Source organism: Populus alba, chromosome 4, assembly GCF_005239225.2.
Source record: "Populus alba chromosome 4, ASM523922v2, whole genome shotgun sequence".
Classification (NCBI taxonomy): domain Eukaryota; kingdom Viridiplantae; phylum Streptophyta; class Magnoliopsida; order Malpighiales; family Salicaceae; genus Populus; species Populus alba.
The window spans coordinates 21,665,634-21,683,802 of NC_133287.1; the positions used below are offsets into that span (position 1 = coordinate 21,665,634).

Consider the following 18,169-nt stretch of genomic DNA (forward strand, 5'->3'; position numbering starts at 1 on the left):
GCTGGGCTTACCTGTCTGGCTTAAATAGGCCCAGTTTAACAGCCCAGTCACAATAATCTTATAATACTTTAATTTTATTAAAAATTAACTTCAAGAAACTGGGAATTTTCTTATTGAACTCAATATGTCTACATCCAAAAAATAGACCCAATTATATATTCTAAGATTTAAAAAATAAATTAAAAGGAATTTATATATATATACAAAAGCTGCCGCTTAACTGATTTATACAAAACATAAAATTTTCGCACACCTTTTTTGGTTTAGTTTGCACCCCAATCTTTTAATTAAATTTGTCAAAACAGTCCAATCTTTTAATTAAAATCTCACATATTCGGCTTACTTTCTCTCCACTTTGGAGACGCCAAGATTGATAGACCAAATTGAAATTTTTTCCATCCCGATTCTTTCCCAAATCATTTTTTAATTTGCCTGTAAGCACTCGAATAGTAACATCACTCAATTCAAAACATGTTTTGTAAAAACTAAGTTAAATAAAACAAAATTTAATGACTAAAGTAAACGAGACTAAAATTTTGAGGGGTTGAGAGAAAAATAGCTCAGTGAATAATGAATATTGATATATATATATATTAAACTGAACATGGATGAACATTCAACAGTGTTTTGCCAATTAAAAACATAATTATATCATGAATTAAATTTCATTTCATTATAATTTTTTTTTTTTTAAAAAAAAACATAAATTAATGGTCCCAAGTACAAGATGCAAAATAAACATAGAAAGACTAAATTTCTATTCCGTTTAATATTCTGGAAGATTTCGCGTTTGTAAAAAGCTTGCAAACTGAATCGAATCTCAAAAAAAAAAAAAAAAAACTTTTAAGGATTAAATTAAATTAAAATAAAGTTTAATGCCCAAATAAAAAAGGATTAAAAACTTGAGAGATAAAAAAAGAAAAAAAAATCAATAAACTGTGATAAAAATAGTAAATTAAGTCAGTGTGGATGAACAGTGAACAGGGCTATAATATCTTGCCAGTCTCTTTCATCCATAGCCAGTTGCTCTCCACCAAGACTCCATCTTCAACAAGCCACTGCCACCATAGTTCATCGATAGATTACCACTTACCAATGCATGCACAACCATCAAACCATAATACCATATCTAGTTAATGGTGGTTTTGGAGGGTAGAAGAAGAAATTTTATGATGATAAAATACAAGTAAAAGAGAGAAACGAAAAAGAAAATAAAAAAGTATATTTTTTAGAATAAATAAAAATATTCTTTATCATTTTTTGTGGTTAAAATACTTATATTTATTTCCAAAGCATCCTAGAATTTTCCAAGTAAATCTAAGAAAAAAAATAAGGTTTTTTTTTTTCAAATTGAAAAAAAATAATTCAAGATTTAAATGAAATTTTTATATGAAATGTAAAATATAATAAATAAAAGATAGTGATGTCAAGTGTTTGTAGGTTCAAATTGCAACGTATTTTTGATAATTTACCTAATATATTTTTGTTCCACTGTTTCCATCATTTTTATTCTAAAATTAAAAGGAACTAATTTTTTTTTTTAAGTATTTTAACTCTAAACTCATTTTTAATATTCACTCGAAGTGTTTGTAGGTCATGTTTTTTAAAAGAGCATTGAAATTTTTTTTGCATGACCTATTTGCCATTGTTAAATCAAGGGGGGCTAATAATAAATATTTGTTCATATTAAATACACAATAAAACAAGCCAAATCAAACACTTCTTTGAAGTATTAGAGTTAAGTTCTACTCGTATTTTTTTCCCCTTCTAGATGTTGCGTGCCAAACAAAAAGAAAAGAGGTTCCTCCTTTTCCTTCATGGTAAACATAACGTAAAAAACACACATTCACTGCACAAGCTTTAGAGCTCCTTTTTGGGAAAGTTAAAATTTTTTATCACTTTTAATGAGTTAAAAAACCTCACTGTCATGGTGCTGACTGTTGACAGCCACAAACACTCTAGCTGGATACAGAAAACACCTAAGTGGGGGATAATGAGAGGGAGCAAAGCATCCTTATTAAACACAACCATGAAAATATCCATCATGAAATAGCCCAACTGATTCCATGGAAAAGCAATAACTAACTAGGTTACCCAAATATCTGCAAAAAAAACACAAAACTCGAACAAAGAGAAGGGTGTGTCGGTGCTGAATTCATTCCTTTGATCTACTCTGTTCCGGTTGAAACAGAGTTATATTCAAGGCAATTCGGACTGAGGTGAAGATCAAGCATTACATTTAAGCATTGTCAAGGCTCGTCAGTAAACCTAGACTAATGAAGAAGCTTATAGAAAGCTAATAACAGTAAACACAACTATCACAGAGATACAAGGCAAAGCAAAATTAGCTCCACGATATGACATTTTGAACAAAAACTAGGTGGCTACCGATAAATGCTAAAGATCGATCGAATCCATCACCCATAATCATTAGTGAAGGAGGGTCAAGATGAGTCCTACTGTATATATTCCTAATCCACAGCAGCTAGGATTGACAAAAACACCAGGATCGATCTGCAATAACAAGCTAACAATTTCACCTCCAACAAGGCAATAAAATGAAGTTCACCACCATAACACTAGACATCTTAATCTCAGTAAGAAACATGACATGAAAACATACTCAAAGAGCAAGCCATACCCTAAATTTACAACTACTCATGCCAATCTTCAAATAGACTCCGCCCCAAGATTTATCATACTAAAATTTCCTCCGACGATGACCATCGTTGTAAAAAAACAACAGTTTAAACACACATCACATTTCTTAAGAAATATCCACACAAACAAAAACAAATATCTAAACTAAGTGCATGTTTGTTTGTGCGTTGCACCGCACAAACAAACAAAGCCGAACCTTGGTGTAGCGACCACAAAAACAACGAAGAATATCGGCAACAACTGAGTATTAGTTTTTCATCAACGTCTAATTAACCAACGCTGATAATGTCATCAAACAACACATGAAAGAAACAAACAACCCTAACACGAAATTCTCCACAGTAGAGAATTACAACACAATACTAAAAATCCATAACCGTTTACGCAGGGCATAAACCAAAGCATTTCCTTCCTTTTCAGCATTTCAGTCATTATAATAAGATAATAAAAAACTTATCACTTGACAAGAGCTTGATCCTGCTGCTGCTGATAATTCAAGGGCCTCCTGAACAGCATGATGTGTGGCTCCGGGCGATGAATCGCATAATGGACCCACCCTCGGCTCTGCTGAACTCCAATCGCTCGCCACTCATTCTACTCAAAAAATAAAATTTATCATACTCGCGGCCGTAATTCTTTCAATTAACTTACATTATCAAGCAACAAATAATAAAATAATAACATTTATTTATTTTTATTTTTTTCAATAGTGATTTCAATTACAAAAAAAAAAAAAAAAAAACCTAAAAATCCGGGGGGAAGAACTTACTTCAGAGAGAAGGCGATTCTTAATGAGAAGTTTGGCAACTTCAGGAGGAAGCACCACATGCCTGTACGATTTTTTAAAAAAAAATAAAAAAATCTGTCAATCCAAACAGAACTTGATAATAATAATTATCAATCAATCGATAAAAAGAAGAAGAAGAAGAAGAAGTACCTGTACTCAAAAGTGTCATCTAAATACTTCTCGGAATACTGGATCTGACCCATTTTTTGTTTGCCTCAAGAAATTACTTCACCGTTTTCGCGATCTATATATATGTATATAAAGAAATCAAAATAGCTTCAGGAGAAAAAAAAAATGAAATAAAAAAAATGCTGTGTTATGTGGTGTGGTGGTACCAGGGAAGGAAGGGAAACGATAAGAAGAGAGGCAAAAATGATGACTTGTTTATTTTAATTTATATTTATTGATTTTATCTAGGGGTATTACCGGAAATTAAATATATATTTACTCAGTCGTGGAGGTGTTTTTGAATTTTGAATTTTTATTTTCTCCCGCTTTTTTCCTATCCTAATTTTTTTCTTTTTTTTCTTCTGGCTTTAAGTTAAAGTAAAATAATTTTAAAAAAAAATCAAAAGGAATCACTCGTACGAACGGAACGGCCCAACGCTTGCCTCCACCCACCTACTGCTAGAAATCTCCTTTTATTTAAATATGCCGAACTTCCACTTTTATGTCTTTATACTTTACGATTGGGAGACTGTATTCTCATTGTTACATACAAATACAAATTCTACTCGAAGCAGGTGGCCAAATATACTCCTCAACCGTGTTACGTAAGAGCTCGAGTTATTATTAAAAAGATGTTTAAGATGGTACTGATAATTTAAAAAAATAATTTAAAATAATTTTATTTATGTTTTAAAAATTATTTTTCATATTAGAACATTAAAATAATCTAAAAATATTAAATTAAAATAAAAAAAACATTTTCAAATAAATATTTTTAGAATAAAAAACAAATAAACCATAAATTAGTATGGCGTTGTTTGTGGTGTATCGTCGATCTACGCCGGCTTGGTTAAATGGGATATAAAGGAGTTGCTCCCTCCGTAAAGAGGTTTCCCCACTCGCTACTTGGTTGGTTGTTTTGATGTTCTTGCAAGAGCTTTGGTGCTATTTGGTAATACGGTTGTACTTGAGGTTAAAATAAATCATAGTTTTTATGTATTCAGTTATGCAAAAAAAATACGTTTTATTTTGGTGGGACTCATAGTAATTGTGGCCGATAAAAAGTTGGAAAATTATGCTTTCCAAAAACAGCTAACCTCATTTTTCAAGATCCACTATGTTAAGAAAAAAAGGTCAGCTCAATTATTCATCTTTTGTATCTAGAATTGCAAATTCTATATGTTGTAGCTTGTCTTCCCCAAACATTACATAAGAGAGCATGTAAAAGATGACTTCCTAGAGCTTTTCCTGACATGATTGTATATGATCCAACTTGTTTATAGATCAATATAGTGAAGATGACTAGGGGTGGAGCAATCTAGCTCCACGATCTGCTTCACAAGGAATAATGTCTTTCCTTTCTCAAACTTTAATCATCTGCAATAGCTGGAAAAGGTGGATGCCTATACATGATCGAGAGTTGTAAGTGAATTAATCATGGCAAATAACTTGTTTAAGTTTCTTCAAAAAAGTGAACGGTGGAGAATGGTGGAGCACTGGGTTTGACATAGTAAAATAAATAAAAATCCAATTTTTTATTATTTTTAATGATGTTTTACTCAAAAAACTAGTGTTTAACATTATTCAATGACAATATATAAATTAGAAGGATATCTCATAATGACGTTACATTTACAGAATTTGATTGCAATTCCAATTTTGTTCCTAATAATATTTTACGATGTCGTTGCACGCTCAAGAAACCAAGAAAACTATAGTTCTTATTGAATGAATTTTATACGTTATGGAATTGTAGATAGTTTAAGAGAACAATAAAAAATATTTTATATAAAATATTATTTATTTCATAATATAATAGCAGCAGTTAAATCTACAATATTTAAATTAAAAACCATCAATATATATATATATATATATATATATATATATTAGCTATTTTATAACCTCAATTTGAAAAGTATTTTTAACCAAACACATTAAACTACTTTTTATTCAACCTCAATTTTAACCACAGTTTTAACCAAATATATATAAATATCATACAAACCTCAACTAAAAGTACTTTTTATAAAACAACTTTTTTGAAACCATAACCACAAAAACCACCACAATACCAAACACACTTACATGACTTTAGTCCCTATGAGCTAGAGCAACAGAGATAAACAAAGCAGCTTCCACACATGCATATTCAAACCTACGAAAATTGAATTTAATTTAATGGCTAGTATGCTTTAGATGTAGTGGAAATTCTTAAAGTATTTTTTGTATGAAAATATATTAAAATAATTTTTTAAAATTTTTGATATTAATATATCAAAATCATAAAAAATACTAAAAGATAATTTGAAGTTTTTTTAAAAAATAAAAATTTGAAAAATATAATTGAACCGCAATGCCAAAAAAATTATAGAGTATAGAGTATGTGTTTCATCTTTCTCGTATGTCTATTCAATCACCTCGTTCGTAATCTAACAACATTTTCACTTGAATTCCTCCACAATTTCAAATCCTCTCATCATCTTTGACTAAATCTTCCATTTGCAATAGGAGTTATTTAGCAATCCTTTAGCGAAGCTTATTGAACACTAGTCCTAGCTAACATCTCATCTTTACCAAACTCATATGAACCTACACATAACCTTACTTCCCAACAACCAACATCGTATCTCAACCCCTCAAGACTCATCAATGACCTACCCATACTATTGTCGCTAAAGCAAAAAATAATATTCGTAAACCTCTTACCAAAATAAATCTTCACACCCAATTATCCAAAGGTAGTGACCTTGAACCAACAATATTGACCCAAGCTCTCAAAGATCATAAATGACATCGAGCTATGTTTGAAAAGTATGATGCTTTAGTAAAGAATGATACATGCTTTAGTAAAAAGTAGAAAAATATAGGGCTAACCACATGTCCATGAAAAATCTTGTTTTAGTACAAAAGTTTATTTTATTTATTTTTTAGCCCCCAGGTAAAAGAAAGAAGAGAGAACCTTGCTGTAAAACAATGATGATAGAGAAAGTTATCAATTGGGCTACTTTTTTATGGCTAACGTCACTATTCTTTGGTTCAATGAGTTCCATTCACCAATGAGTGTTTGATTATAGTGGTTTCGGTCATTAAACATCCATGAAAAAGGACATTGGTCTTCGTATATCAATTTTTCTTTTGGTTGATTGTCATTTATTAGGATGGTTTTTAGGTTTTGGGGGTTATTAGGTGGTTTGGGGATTTTTTAGGGCATTAAGAAAGTGTTTTTATGTGAAAATGAGTTGAGAGATAAGTTTTTAACCTTAAATCCTCTCCCACTATTTTTTTAACCACCATAGTGATGATAAAAATCTAAGTTTTTAGAACTGGGAGATGTGTTATTTGTCGTAACGAGCAACGTGTTGTTTGTGATTTTTGAAAGAAAAAAAAAAAAAGAGCATATGATAGGGTGTTTGCCCCTTACCAAAGGAAAAAAATATGGCTTAGACTTACAACCCCGACTAAGGCCTATATGCCTTGGCCATTAAGGGCAGCACCTATGGATTTCTTTAGTTTTTTGGCTCTTTGCTTCTTTTTTAGAGTGTAATGTTTTGTTTCTTTCCCTCAATTTTATTATTTAATTATAGATTGATTTAAATTTTTAAATTTAAAAATTTGACATACTAACTGAGATTTACCTAGGCTATGTTGTTTATTGTTCCTTTAATTTTATGTTCCCTTGAACTTGCCAAGTTAACGAGGCCGCCATATAAAAGTGACTCACACAATAACAATGTTAAAAAAACTTTATATAAGCTATATGCAGTTTTGTTAGGCTCAAATTCTTTTTTGTTTAACTCACAATGTAGGGCAGGAAGCTAACCTAATATTTAACGTGTCTTTGGGATTGTGATAGCGGTTGGAAGTGATAATTTTTTGTTCAGTTTTATTTTTACAAATAAAAATAACCAAAACCAAAATTTAGAAGGAAAAAAAACAACCAAAACCAGTTCTAATCGACCGGTTTTGGTTTGATTCAGTTTGATTTTTTATGTCAAAAAACCAAAAAGACTTATATTGTTTTGTTTTTTTGGTTTTGGCTTTTGGATTGAAGAAGAGTGCTTAGATGGACCGCTCTATTATCCTTTCTCCATGCAACCCAAGGCTTTCACCCATCCAAACAAAGTTGAACCTTCACTGCCTTTCCTTAGCTTACTTCACTTGTTTGACATGCCTTAATCTCTATCCACTTCAAGGCTGAACGGATCAGAATGGGACTGTTTATTTTGACAAAGACTCCACTTTTGCTCCATCCATGAAGCGTATGAATTTCCTCGAAAGTAGATAAACTAAGAAAGCAAGGAAGCCTAAGATACTAAATCTAGAGCGGAAATTGAAGATCGAAGATTGGAAGATGAAGATTGAAAGATGGAGGGAGCATGATTATATATGTGATTGTATCTCAAAAGTCAAGGGAAGGGAGCAGCTGTGCGGCTCTAGAGTTATTGCTTTGCAAAGGTTTTTTTTTTTTTTATTTAAATCAAATTAGTTCAGTTTAATTTAAACAGGATTTCATTAATTTTAAGAAAACAAAACCAAAATCACACCAACAAAGTGTTTTTAAATATTTTATTTAGTTTGATCGATTTTTTTTTCTTGGTTCCATTTTTTTCAGTTAATTTTTTTTAATTTTATTAGTTTAATCAATTTATTCAATTTTTTTCTTATCTGCTCATCCCTAATAGCGGTGCGGTTTAAAATACTCTTCACATAAAAATAAAAATAAAACTTCATTTTTTTAAAATTATTTTTAATATAGCATATAAAAATAATCTAAAAAATATATATATAAAAATTAATTTCAAATAAAAAAACAAAATTAAAACTCAAGAGAACACGGCGCCTAAACACACCCTTAGACAACTCACATAACTCATGAAGAACCGCTCTAAGTTAAACCGAGACCCTCAACGGTTTTTTTAAGTTGTTAGTATAATTCTAATAATTATAATATAGTAATACTTCATTGATTAATGCGTGAGCATCCCCGCTGCTCCCTGCTTTTGTATATCTAATCAACCGTCTAAAATCCTCCTTTCTTTCCCTTCAATTCTACAAAAAGAATTATAACAGCCCGTGGGCTCCAACTATTAACATGAAAAGGATGTTTTACTGTACACGAATGCCTAATAAAGATCCTGCTGTACACAAAGGAAAAGGAAGGCTGCTGTCCAAAAAATTGCTTTCCCACTTCTTGAATTAAAAAGTATCTGGCTTTCATCCACCTTCTGATTTACCTACAATTCGGCACTTGGGGACTGGCTTTTGCAGCATTAATGCCCCTTGAAACAACATTATCTGATACCTTCTCCTGTATTCCATCAGCTGCAACACAACATCATAAGCGTTTATCAGCAATATATCAAGAGCATCATGTGCGCGCTCGAGTGCGCAACAGAACTGTGTATGCTCCGCACAAACACACATACCTCATCTTGACTTATCGCACCAAACCCGAATTTGTTTTTCCAAATAGATCCGACTTCTTCAGCTGCAGGGAGTACAAGATTCTTCACATTGAGAAATCCAAGTAGCTTCTCAATGCAAGAAAACAAGGTCTGAAAATAACCCTGCAGATGGAAAGAGGGTATAAATATACATCTGCGCTTCACTAAGAGAAGTCCTTGTATAAAAACTACTTGGGCCACAATTGCAGAGATACAAACAAAATATACACATCCAGGATTAATCACATTTTTGGTCCCTCTACTCTACATTTTCTTGATGTGGCTCTTCTGTTCTTTTCAAACTTAAACGGTCCTTCTATTTCAGAAAAGTTCTTGATGCGACCCCTTAATCAAGTGAACTGGCATGTCAGCTAAACATGCTGCATTTTGAAAAATCCTCATAAACAAAAAAAAAATCTAAAAAGAAAGAAAATGCTTTATAAATTCCCATTTTATCATTTCTTATTTACTCTAATAGTAATAACTAGAGGATGTGGGGGCAGTCTTTGGTATGGAGGCCTGTTGGCCGGTAGGAACAAAGATATCAGTAGTGATATCAGAAGTGATTGAGCTGCTGTGACATCTGTTGCTTTAGTGGTGATAGCTAGGGATGCTGTTGGCAGCTGTGAAGGGAGACTGGTGTTTATAGTGATTGTCATGGAGGAGATGTAATAATGATGTTTATTAGCTTTTTACAGTGTTAACGGCACTTCAGTTACTAGAATGCTCTTGGATGGAAATCCAACTGATGGTTTTAAAGTGAAATGGTTGGTTTTCATTGCTGAAATGGTTAGTTTTCATTGCTGAAATAAAGCACAATACATGGCCAAGGAAATTTGCTTACACCTAAGAACAAAAAAGGCCCAGTTAAACAGCTTATTCATAGCTGGCTCTCACAAACATTTCAACAAACACCTAAAATGCAATCAATATGGGATATAGCAAGCCAATTGAATGTCGTTATTTGAAACCACCTAGAAAGGACGCATAACCAACCCACAAAACCTACCAAATTAACCTAACCCATTCCATGACCCAAACGAGTAAATCACTCGTAGCTCCATAGACAACAGCTAGCAACACACTGAATACATACACCTTGATCAATTAACACCAACTGCTGCTGCAAATCTTCAAATTAAAAGGGGAAGGGAAAGGGGAGTTCAGCAACAGCTGTGGTAAAGAGGACTGGAAATACTAGGAGTGAAAAGAATGTGGATGGTGGCGGAGAATATGAAAGAAGATAAAATGGTTATTTAGGGTGGCATTTTCTGTTTTGCTTTTGGATTCTTTTTTAGTAAAAGAAAAAAGGTCAATCAGTTATTTGCTATAGATTTTTGAGGAATTTTTTAATATTATATTTTTTCTCATGTCATGTTTTACCTGACACATCAGGCCACCAGTCAAAACTAACGGTAAAATTGACAGAAACTAGACAGAGGAACATATTACGTAAATTTTCTTTAGTAGAAGGACCATATAAATTCAACAAAGAATAGAGGGGCCACATGAAGAAAATGTCAAGAGGAAATATAAATACGTGATTACTCCACACATCTATGGTAAAATAAAGTGTCAATAGTGCAGCATATTACCTGTCCTTGCCATCTGCTACTAGTTGCAACTATAGGCAGCTCAGCCAATTCCTGGCCAAAAATTCTTACAACTGCCACTGACACTACCACATGGCTGCATGAAAAGTAAAATTTATCAGTGTAAAATAGATGTTCTACAGAATAATAGGAGATGTTCATCAAAGATTCTTACTTAACCAGCAATACAGCACAATACATGCCACCTAGATCCTGCCCTTTCATGTTCCCGCTGCCAAGACAATTAACTCTAGTCAGTCACAAGCGAATGATTTGGCACAAACAGCAATAAGCACACAGAAAAATACTGGAGTTCCAGCATTTAAAATAATAACCAAACAGCATATAATATATGTACCCAAAAGTACGCAGAACTGCTTACCCTTTAACCATGGATGGGATGAAGTCATGGTCATCACGTTTACGTTTGGATTTATCCACAGTTATTGGATCAAAGCACTCCTAAAGTCCAGAAAAAAAAATCGGTTGATGCTTAATAGCGATGATGCATTCATGACAGAATGAACAGGAGTATTTCAAAATGTACAGAATCAAAACAGCAACTGGAGTTGTAGACCTCCTTAAGCAGTATTCAACAGAAATTAAAAGAACATGCAATGTGAAAGTTAACAAAGTGAAGAGCAAAATGTTTCTTGCAAAATTATGAACAGCCAGCAATATTCTTAACACAGAACTCACATGGAAAATGGCGACGGCGTCGGACAGTAGGGCTTCAGTAACATCAGAAGAATCTGTTTTCTTACTAAGAAGCCTCCATCTTACATCATCACTGCAACCACTCTCCAAGGCACTTTCTTCATGCTTCTTTATAAAATTCAGGGAAGAATCTGGAAGCTTCTCTTCCCCACGAATAACCAATTTCTGCAAAGCAGAATGAATTCTTTCACACCCTGTGCAACAGAACCACTTTCCCTTCGGCAACTCCTGTTGTACAAATCAAGTCAGCATTTTTTTAATTAACACTTGATTTTTGGTGTGAGAAGAACATGGCATTACCTTCAGATCTTGCATCTTATGTTCCTTTAAACAGCCAACATGGAACTCCTTCTCACACTGCAGAAATCAAGCACATATCAGCACAAACCTGAAATAAAAACGCTTATGACAAAGAAAGAAGTAGCAGGAAATTGTTTTCAAGCACATATACAATTTAATTTGTAGAATATACCTGATCACAAATAATCACAGTGCGAGGACCAAACGTTCTTTCAAAATCATGACCTCTGCATAGGTAAAGAATAAGTTAAGAAATTACAATAGGAAAAGGTGAGAGAGAGAGAACTGTACACATCGGCGCTAAACATATTATTCAAACACCAAAAACTCTTACAGAACAAGACAAATAAAAGGAAAGCCTATTCATATTCTAGAAAGTAGGACCAGTCAACTCAACCTGCAGAAAACACATCCACCAACTTCAGCCTCAAAAGTTTTAACAATACGAATGCATCGTCTGGTTATCTGTTCTATGGGATCAACTCCTGCAACCCTTCCTGCTGCTATAGCATTGGCATTACGCTCCACAAATTTTTCTTTCTCAAAAGTATTCAGGCAATATTTGCAGTACCATTTACCCCTAGGAATTGAAGGTAGAGAAAGACATTCTGCAAGACATAATTAAATATTATAAGCAAACAAAGGATGGTAATCAACCAAATTATCTGTAGATTGCAGATGCTGACCAAATGAAGAAAGCTGCAATCCATATCTACAATCAAGTACCATGATAATAATTTAAATAATGCATTGCAACCATCTGGGAGTATATCAAACAAACAAAAATTGAAGCTAAATCCATCTAACTTCTTCTCAATAAGGAGCTAAAAAAGTTAAGCATACTCTGACTATCAATGCACTGCCATAAGATTTTATCCAACCCAGTGTGTAAGGGTGAGCTAGACACCCTGCTTACCTGTGAAAAATTTTGACACTCTCCTCGACAAATATTACCAATTTTATACTATTTCATGATAATTACATCTGCCATGTATCTGCTCCATGTTGTCTATTTTCTCAGGATGTAACTTCTCTTTTCTAAGAATCTAATCTCATCTCACCAGTCTCAGGGACCCCTTTTTTTTTAGGTTGCACCGCAACAAACAGGCTCTTATTCTAGATATATAACTAAGGAATTCCAGATCAAACCAGAGCAGTCCATCTTAATTATTTACATCAAGGTAATAATAGCAATATCCAAAGTACAGTCAAAAGTCACCTTGGTGAAAAGCTCTTGGGCATACATCACAACACAAAAGTTTCCCACCATCTCTACAGATCTGGCATAGATCATCATTCTCCTTGATAGAGTGCCTCCGACCTTTTGATAGAGATATTGCTAATTCATGAAGTGACACTCCATTGGATGTGTAAATGTTCAGGTAACTGTTCAAACAAAAGTTAAAGTCAAAAGTAAATATTGAAATACAAAAAAGACAAGAGTAAAAGAGGAAAGTCAGTTACTAGTCTAATTTCTCAAAACCTCCAACAAGAGATCATATATTAAAATCATACCACGCAAAATAAAATAATCAAAGTTGGACATCTATAATCAATCACCATTGCAAAAGCAATAAAATCATGTGTTGCGGAATTAAAAACTTAAATCTTGGACTTCTATATCAATCATCATTGCAAGAAATAACAGAGTCAAGAAGCTTGAGACCACCTAAGTCTGAAAATATAAATACTCACGGCTTTCGACGCGATGCCCAACCAGCATGAGCTTCAAATTGAGATGGGCTAACCTGCTCATTAAATGTCAAAAAGATTAAATCTCTGACCAAATAAATACCCAGGGTAACAATACATCAGCAGGAGAAAATTTACCTCAGAATTGCAGCATGAGCAGAAAATGCCAAATCCCTTCTTGTAGCCTGCCAGCAATTTCTGCCCAACACATTTATACTTGTAAAATAACAAAAATAGATCAAATCTATAAAATTTTGGCATGACATCATAGTAGCACAACCTTTCCCTGGCAATAATATCCAACTTCAGTTCCATCTGGCAAGACCTCTTCTTCAAAAACCAGCTTATGTGTTCGAATATCTCTATTAAAATAGTACATGATAAAAAACAATTTAAACCAATTAAACTATTGAAATGAGAAACCCCCCCAAAAAAAGAAAAAAAAAATATATGAAACACAAGTAGAGTGCTAACTTTTTTGTAACTCTCCCTTGACTCTTGCTTCCTGACAGGCTAGACTTCAACAAATTGCTAGAGGACTCTGGAACTGAATGTGGTTTTGCTGTTCTGAAATAACACCAAGTAAAAACATATAAAAACTTGAAGAATTAATGATAAAAGAATAGGCACAAAAAGGAGGAATCTGCAATCTATATATCATTCACCGAAAATAATATTTTTTGTAACATCATAGTAGAATGTCCAAGCAATACAGTTATCTAACATGCACACATGTATTTATCCTTGCATGAGAATATTTGGATGATGTCAAATCACAGATTACAGGTTATGTCAATTTACAGATTACACATACATCTAAACTTTGGGTTAAAATCCAGCTAAAGACCTGTTTCCTGAAATGGAAAGGCAAAACAAAATTGATAATTTATGATCTCTGCCAACAACAAGAATCCACAAAAGCATTTGTTAATAATTAATTTAATAAAATGTGGGTTCATCTTTATCTTTGATAGCAGAACAAGTTCCACCGCAAAACAAGGACCAAAAAATACATGAATAAATGTATTGCAACAATTCTCGATGGGTTCATATCTGGTAAAATGCTACCACCAAACACAAAAGTTTAGAGCACATGCAAAGATTGTTGGTAACCAGAGAGATAATTTATCCAATAGAAGCAGGGAGGTTTGTGAGGCACATCATATTTCATTGATTGCTTCCTCCACTATCCATACTGGAAAATAAGCAAACAGCAGGCATCAGACCTAGATAAATAGATGGTGACAGCAGAACAAGCAGATAATTTATTAAAACTTAAAGGTGTTCTAAATATCATACTGATATCATTTATAGAAAAGCATACCGTTCTTTTTTAGCTGTTTTTGGTGCTGAGCTAGCTTGAAAATCTTTCAATCCGAAGCATTGGCTACACAATAACTTTGATTTTCTAGAGCCAGCCCCTGTAATTGACCCTGTAATCCATAAAAATGTCCAAACCAACGCGGTCAAGAATATTTATACAAAATAAATTCAAGGATATCCAATATGATGAGAAAGAAACCTCTGCAGTTCAAACAGAAATTAGATTTCTTTGAAGGTGAAAACCCGGTAGAAAGCCGAATAGCTTCATCCAAAGTATCCAACGAAGAATTCTTGCATGCGTTCATTACATCACAGAGTGTATTTCCATTCTCCAGACAAATATACTCTGGTGGACGCTTGTTTGAACTGCCCGCATGCAGCACAAATATAGTAGGAGTGACAACCTATATTGAGAATTAAAAAAAAAATGCAATCAATAATTCAAACAAATAACCAAGCCTGGACTCATAAAATTGAATAAAAAATAGTTGACATTTCAAAAATATCACAATACTCACTTCTTTTCCCTTGCAATCATCACAGAAACACAAAATTCCCGATTCCCTGACCATCCCATGCAACCCTTTCTCTCCAGGTCCTCTTACCTGCTATTAAAATTTATCCTAACTGAAGGCTACAACAATAGCAACGCCACTACTATTCATGAAAATTATTGTGGCAAGTGAATTCATACCTTGGCACCGCGCAAATACTTCACCTTCTGTCCCTCAAGTATACCTGAATCAAGAAGATCCTTCAACTTTGTTGGAAACTTCTTTGACCCATCAATGCTGAACATCTTCGTAGGTGTGGTGGTGGTGGTAGCAGCAGCAGATAAACTGCCTCTGTCATCAACTTTAACCCCATCAGAGGAAGATGTATCCACAGTCTCTATCTTCGGCTTCAATGCTGACCTGGTAAACCTCCTAAAAGGTTTTTCCGCTTCAACCTTACTTCTACTATCACCATCAACTACAACTGGATGCAATGAGTTGTTAACATCTCCTCCCTCACCATTTTTAACCAAAACCGAGGATAGCCCACTTGTCCCTTCCTCGCGTGCATCATCCTTCTTCAATTCACAATCATTCTTTCTCTCAAAAGCCCTATTCACTATCGCATTTGAATCTTCATCCATCAAAACTAACCCACTAATCCCTTCCTCAAATGGATGATCCTTGTAACCCTCCTTTACTTCAACACCACTCTTGCTTCCTAAAACCTCATTTTCTTCCATCTCTCCATCCATCAAAACTGTCACTGACCCGTTATTCCTTTCCTCACACAAATCACCCTCCTCTTTCAGATCATTGTCCAGAATCAGAAGCGACCCTTTATTCCTTTCTTCACATTCAACCACTTTTTCCTTCACTTCTTCAATTTCCTTCACTTCCACAATCCCTGCATCGCCATTCTTGCTCAACAAAGGAGTCACAGACTCAACCTTTGCCTCCAAATCAACATCAACCTTTTCAGCTTTCTCTAACTGACAAACATTTTTAATTCCATACCCCTTCAACTTCTTTCCATTATAACTGTTACTTCCATTGTTACCTGGAGACGAGAAGACCCGAGATGACCGTGTCCGGCCCAGATACCCATGGATCTCAGAGCGGGCTCTGAAAGCAAACTCAAACTCTCGTTTGTGACCTGGCCGGACCTTTGCCATAGCCGCATCCTTGGCGTCCGTACTATTTGCCATATTGATTGAGAGATCAAAAACCAAAGCCACTCTATTTTTGGGTTTCTTAAGATTTCAGTAACATCAACAAGAATGCATCATTTATTCTATTTTTATCTGATTTTCTGAAAAATGAAAAGAAAGTTAGGGTTTTTTCTTGAAAAGAAGAAGCAGAGGATCAGAGAAAGAAAAGAGAAGCATGGAAAGGATAGAAAGACAACAAGTGAGAGAGAGAGGCAGCTAAGATCACCTTAAAAGATTTTTTAATGACAGAACTAGCCTTGCTGTTGGCCGGTTGGATTCCTCACCATTACAAAATGGAGAATTTTTGCCTTTTGTTTTGGTTTTTTTTTTTTTTTTGTCAAGTGTGTTCTTGGAGTTTTGAATTTTTCAGCTTTTGGAAGTCTCTAGAAAAAATCGTCATTCATATCCATGAAATAACTTGAAAGAGAATGAATGGTGTGAAAGAGAAACATAGAATTATTTTGATTTATATTTGGTATTTTAATAGCTTTTGGCGGTATAATTTTAAAAAATAGATTTAAAGAAAACTATAAATACTACTGTAATTTTAAAAGTATATTTAACAATGCAATTGTGGTTGTTTTTCAAATAACTTTTCATATTAAAATACATGTTAATAATATTTTTTTATTTTTAAAAAATTATTTTTAATATCAACACATTAAAACGATCCAAAACATACAAATCATATTAAATTTTAACAAAAAAAAATATTAAATTTTTTTGGCGATGTCTAAATGCTAAAATAGATTTTAGTGACATACGTATAAAACTATAATATATTTTTGATTAATCAAACTCTTTTAAATATATAATTGAGATAAAATACAAATTATATCGTTGAAACAAATTAAGTAATGGTTGGCAATTAATGGAGGTAATAACATCAATAAATATCCATGAAAAACTATATGTTTTGAAATTATCTAAAATCCATCGTGTTTTACCAAATAAGATTAGAGTGTTAATTAATATAAATTATTGTTGTATTTTTTATAAACTATGATAATTATAAGTCCTTTTATATAAGAAAGTTTTAGCGGTGGAATATGTTATGTTATCTGGACGTCATATAGTACTTTAATCTTAATATATTTATGTGTCATATGATCAGGTTAAGAGAATGTTTAAAAAGTGTAGTAGTTGTTGTTTTTTAAAATATTTTTTATTTGAAAAAACATCAAAATAATATTTTTATTATTATTTTTTAAAATTTATTTTTAACATCAACAAATCAAAACAATCCAAAATACTATAAAAAATTAGTTTAAAGAAAAAAAATAAATTTTAATGAGAAGCAAATTAAAATTCACTCTCAAACAATCCCTTAACGTGTTTTGTATTCTAGATTAATTGGTATAAGGTATTTTTTAACATTAGAGTTCGGGTGTTTTTTAAAGTTTTTTTCTAAAAAAACACGAATGATTTTTTTCAAATAAAAGATACTTTTATCCGTACATTTTTAATCTAAAAAGGGCAACATTTTAGAATTAATCATGTTATATGAAAACCACAAGCGACTACAAAAGGTTGAGGTAAACAAAAAAAATCAAAAAACAAATTTAATCGAGAAAATAAAAAAAACCGAACCACCACACAACCCACACGAGCCGCACTACACCTCCTCAATCCTCACAGCCTCCCATAACACTCATAAGTCCACAACCAATTAATTCTTCATTCTTCAACTACCCCCACCCAAACTCTCACAATTCCACTAACAATTAATTCTTCATTCTTCAACCACCCCTATCCAAGTTCCCACACGCCAAACCTA

At 33.1% G+C, this 18,169-nt stretch overlaps 2 protein-coding genes across 4 annotated transcripts; both read right to left on the reverse strand.

Moving 5' to 3' along the window:
- Positions 1 to 2,889: 2,889 nt before the first annotated feature.
- On the reverse strand, positions 2,890 to 3,818 carry LOC118038767 (cyclin-dependent kinases regulatory subunit 1). The gene is made up of 3 exons (XM_035045183.2): positions 3,599 to 3,818; positions 3,431 to 3,491; positions 2,890 to 3,255 (listed from the first exon to the last, which is right to left on the reverse strand). The coding sequence occupies exons 1-3, from the start codon at positions 3,649 to 3,651 to the stop codon at positions 3,118 to 3,120; spliced, it is 252 nt and encodes an 83-aa protein (XP_034901074.1). The 5' UTR covers positions 3,652 to 3,818; the 3' UTR covers positions 2,890 to 3,117.
- A 4,764-nt stretch (positions 3,819 to 8,582) lies between these two features.
- On the reverse strand, positions 8,583 to 16,779 carry LOC118038766 (uncharacterized). Of its 3 annotated transcripts, XM_035045180.2 has the most exons (19): positions 16,619 to 16,779; positions 15,382 to 16,493; positions 15,206 to 15,295; positions 14,887 to 15,091; positions 14,689 to 14,797; positions 13,839 to 13,931; positions 13,645 to 13,726; positions 13,503 to 13,562; positions 13,368 to 13,420; positions 12,892 to 13,058; positions 12,070 to 12,280; positions 11,845 to 11,899; positions 11,673 to 11,729; positions 11,355 to 11,600; positions 11,038 to 11,117; positions 10,831 to 10,887; positions 10,659 to 10,752; positions 9,046 to 9,186; positions 8,583 to 8,941 (listed from the first exon to the last, which is right to left on the reverse strand). In XM_035045180.2, exons 2-19 carry the CDS (start codon positions 16,387 to 16,389, stop codon positions 8,834 to 8,836), a joined length of 2,916 nt encoding a protein of 971 aa, XP_034901071.1. In that variant the 5' UTR covers positions 16,390 to 16,493; positions 16,619 to 16,779; the 3' UTR covers positions 8,583 to 8,833. The 3 variants fall into 3 exon arrangements, with proteins under 3 accessions (XP_034901071.1, XP_034901072.1, XP_034901073.1); XM_035045181.2 differs by lacking the exon at positions 16,619 to 16,779 and having other exon boundaries at positions 15,206 to 15,292; positions 15,382 to 16,596; XM_035045182.2 differs by lacking the exons at positions 15,206 to 15,295; positions 16,619 to 16,779 and having other exon boundaries at positions 15,382 to 16,597.
- Positions 16,780 to 18,169: the final 1,390 nt, after the last annotated feature.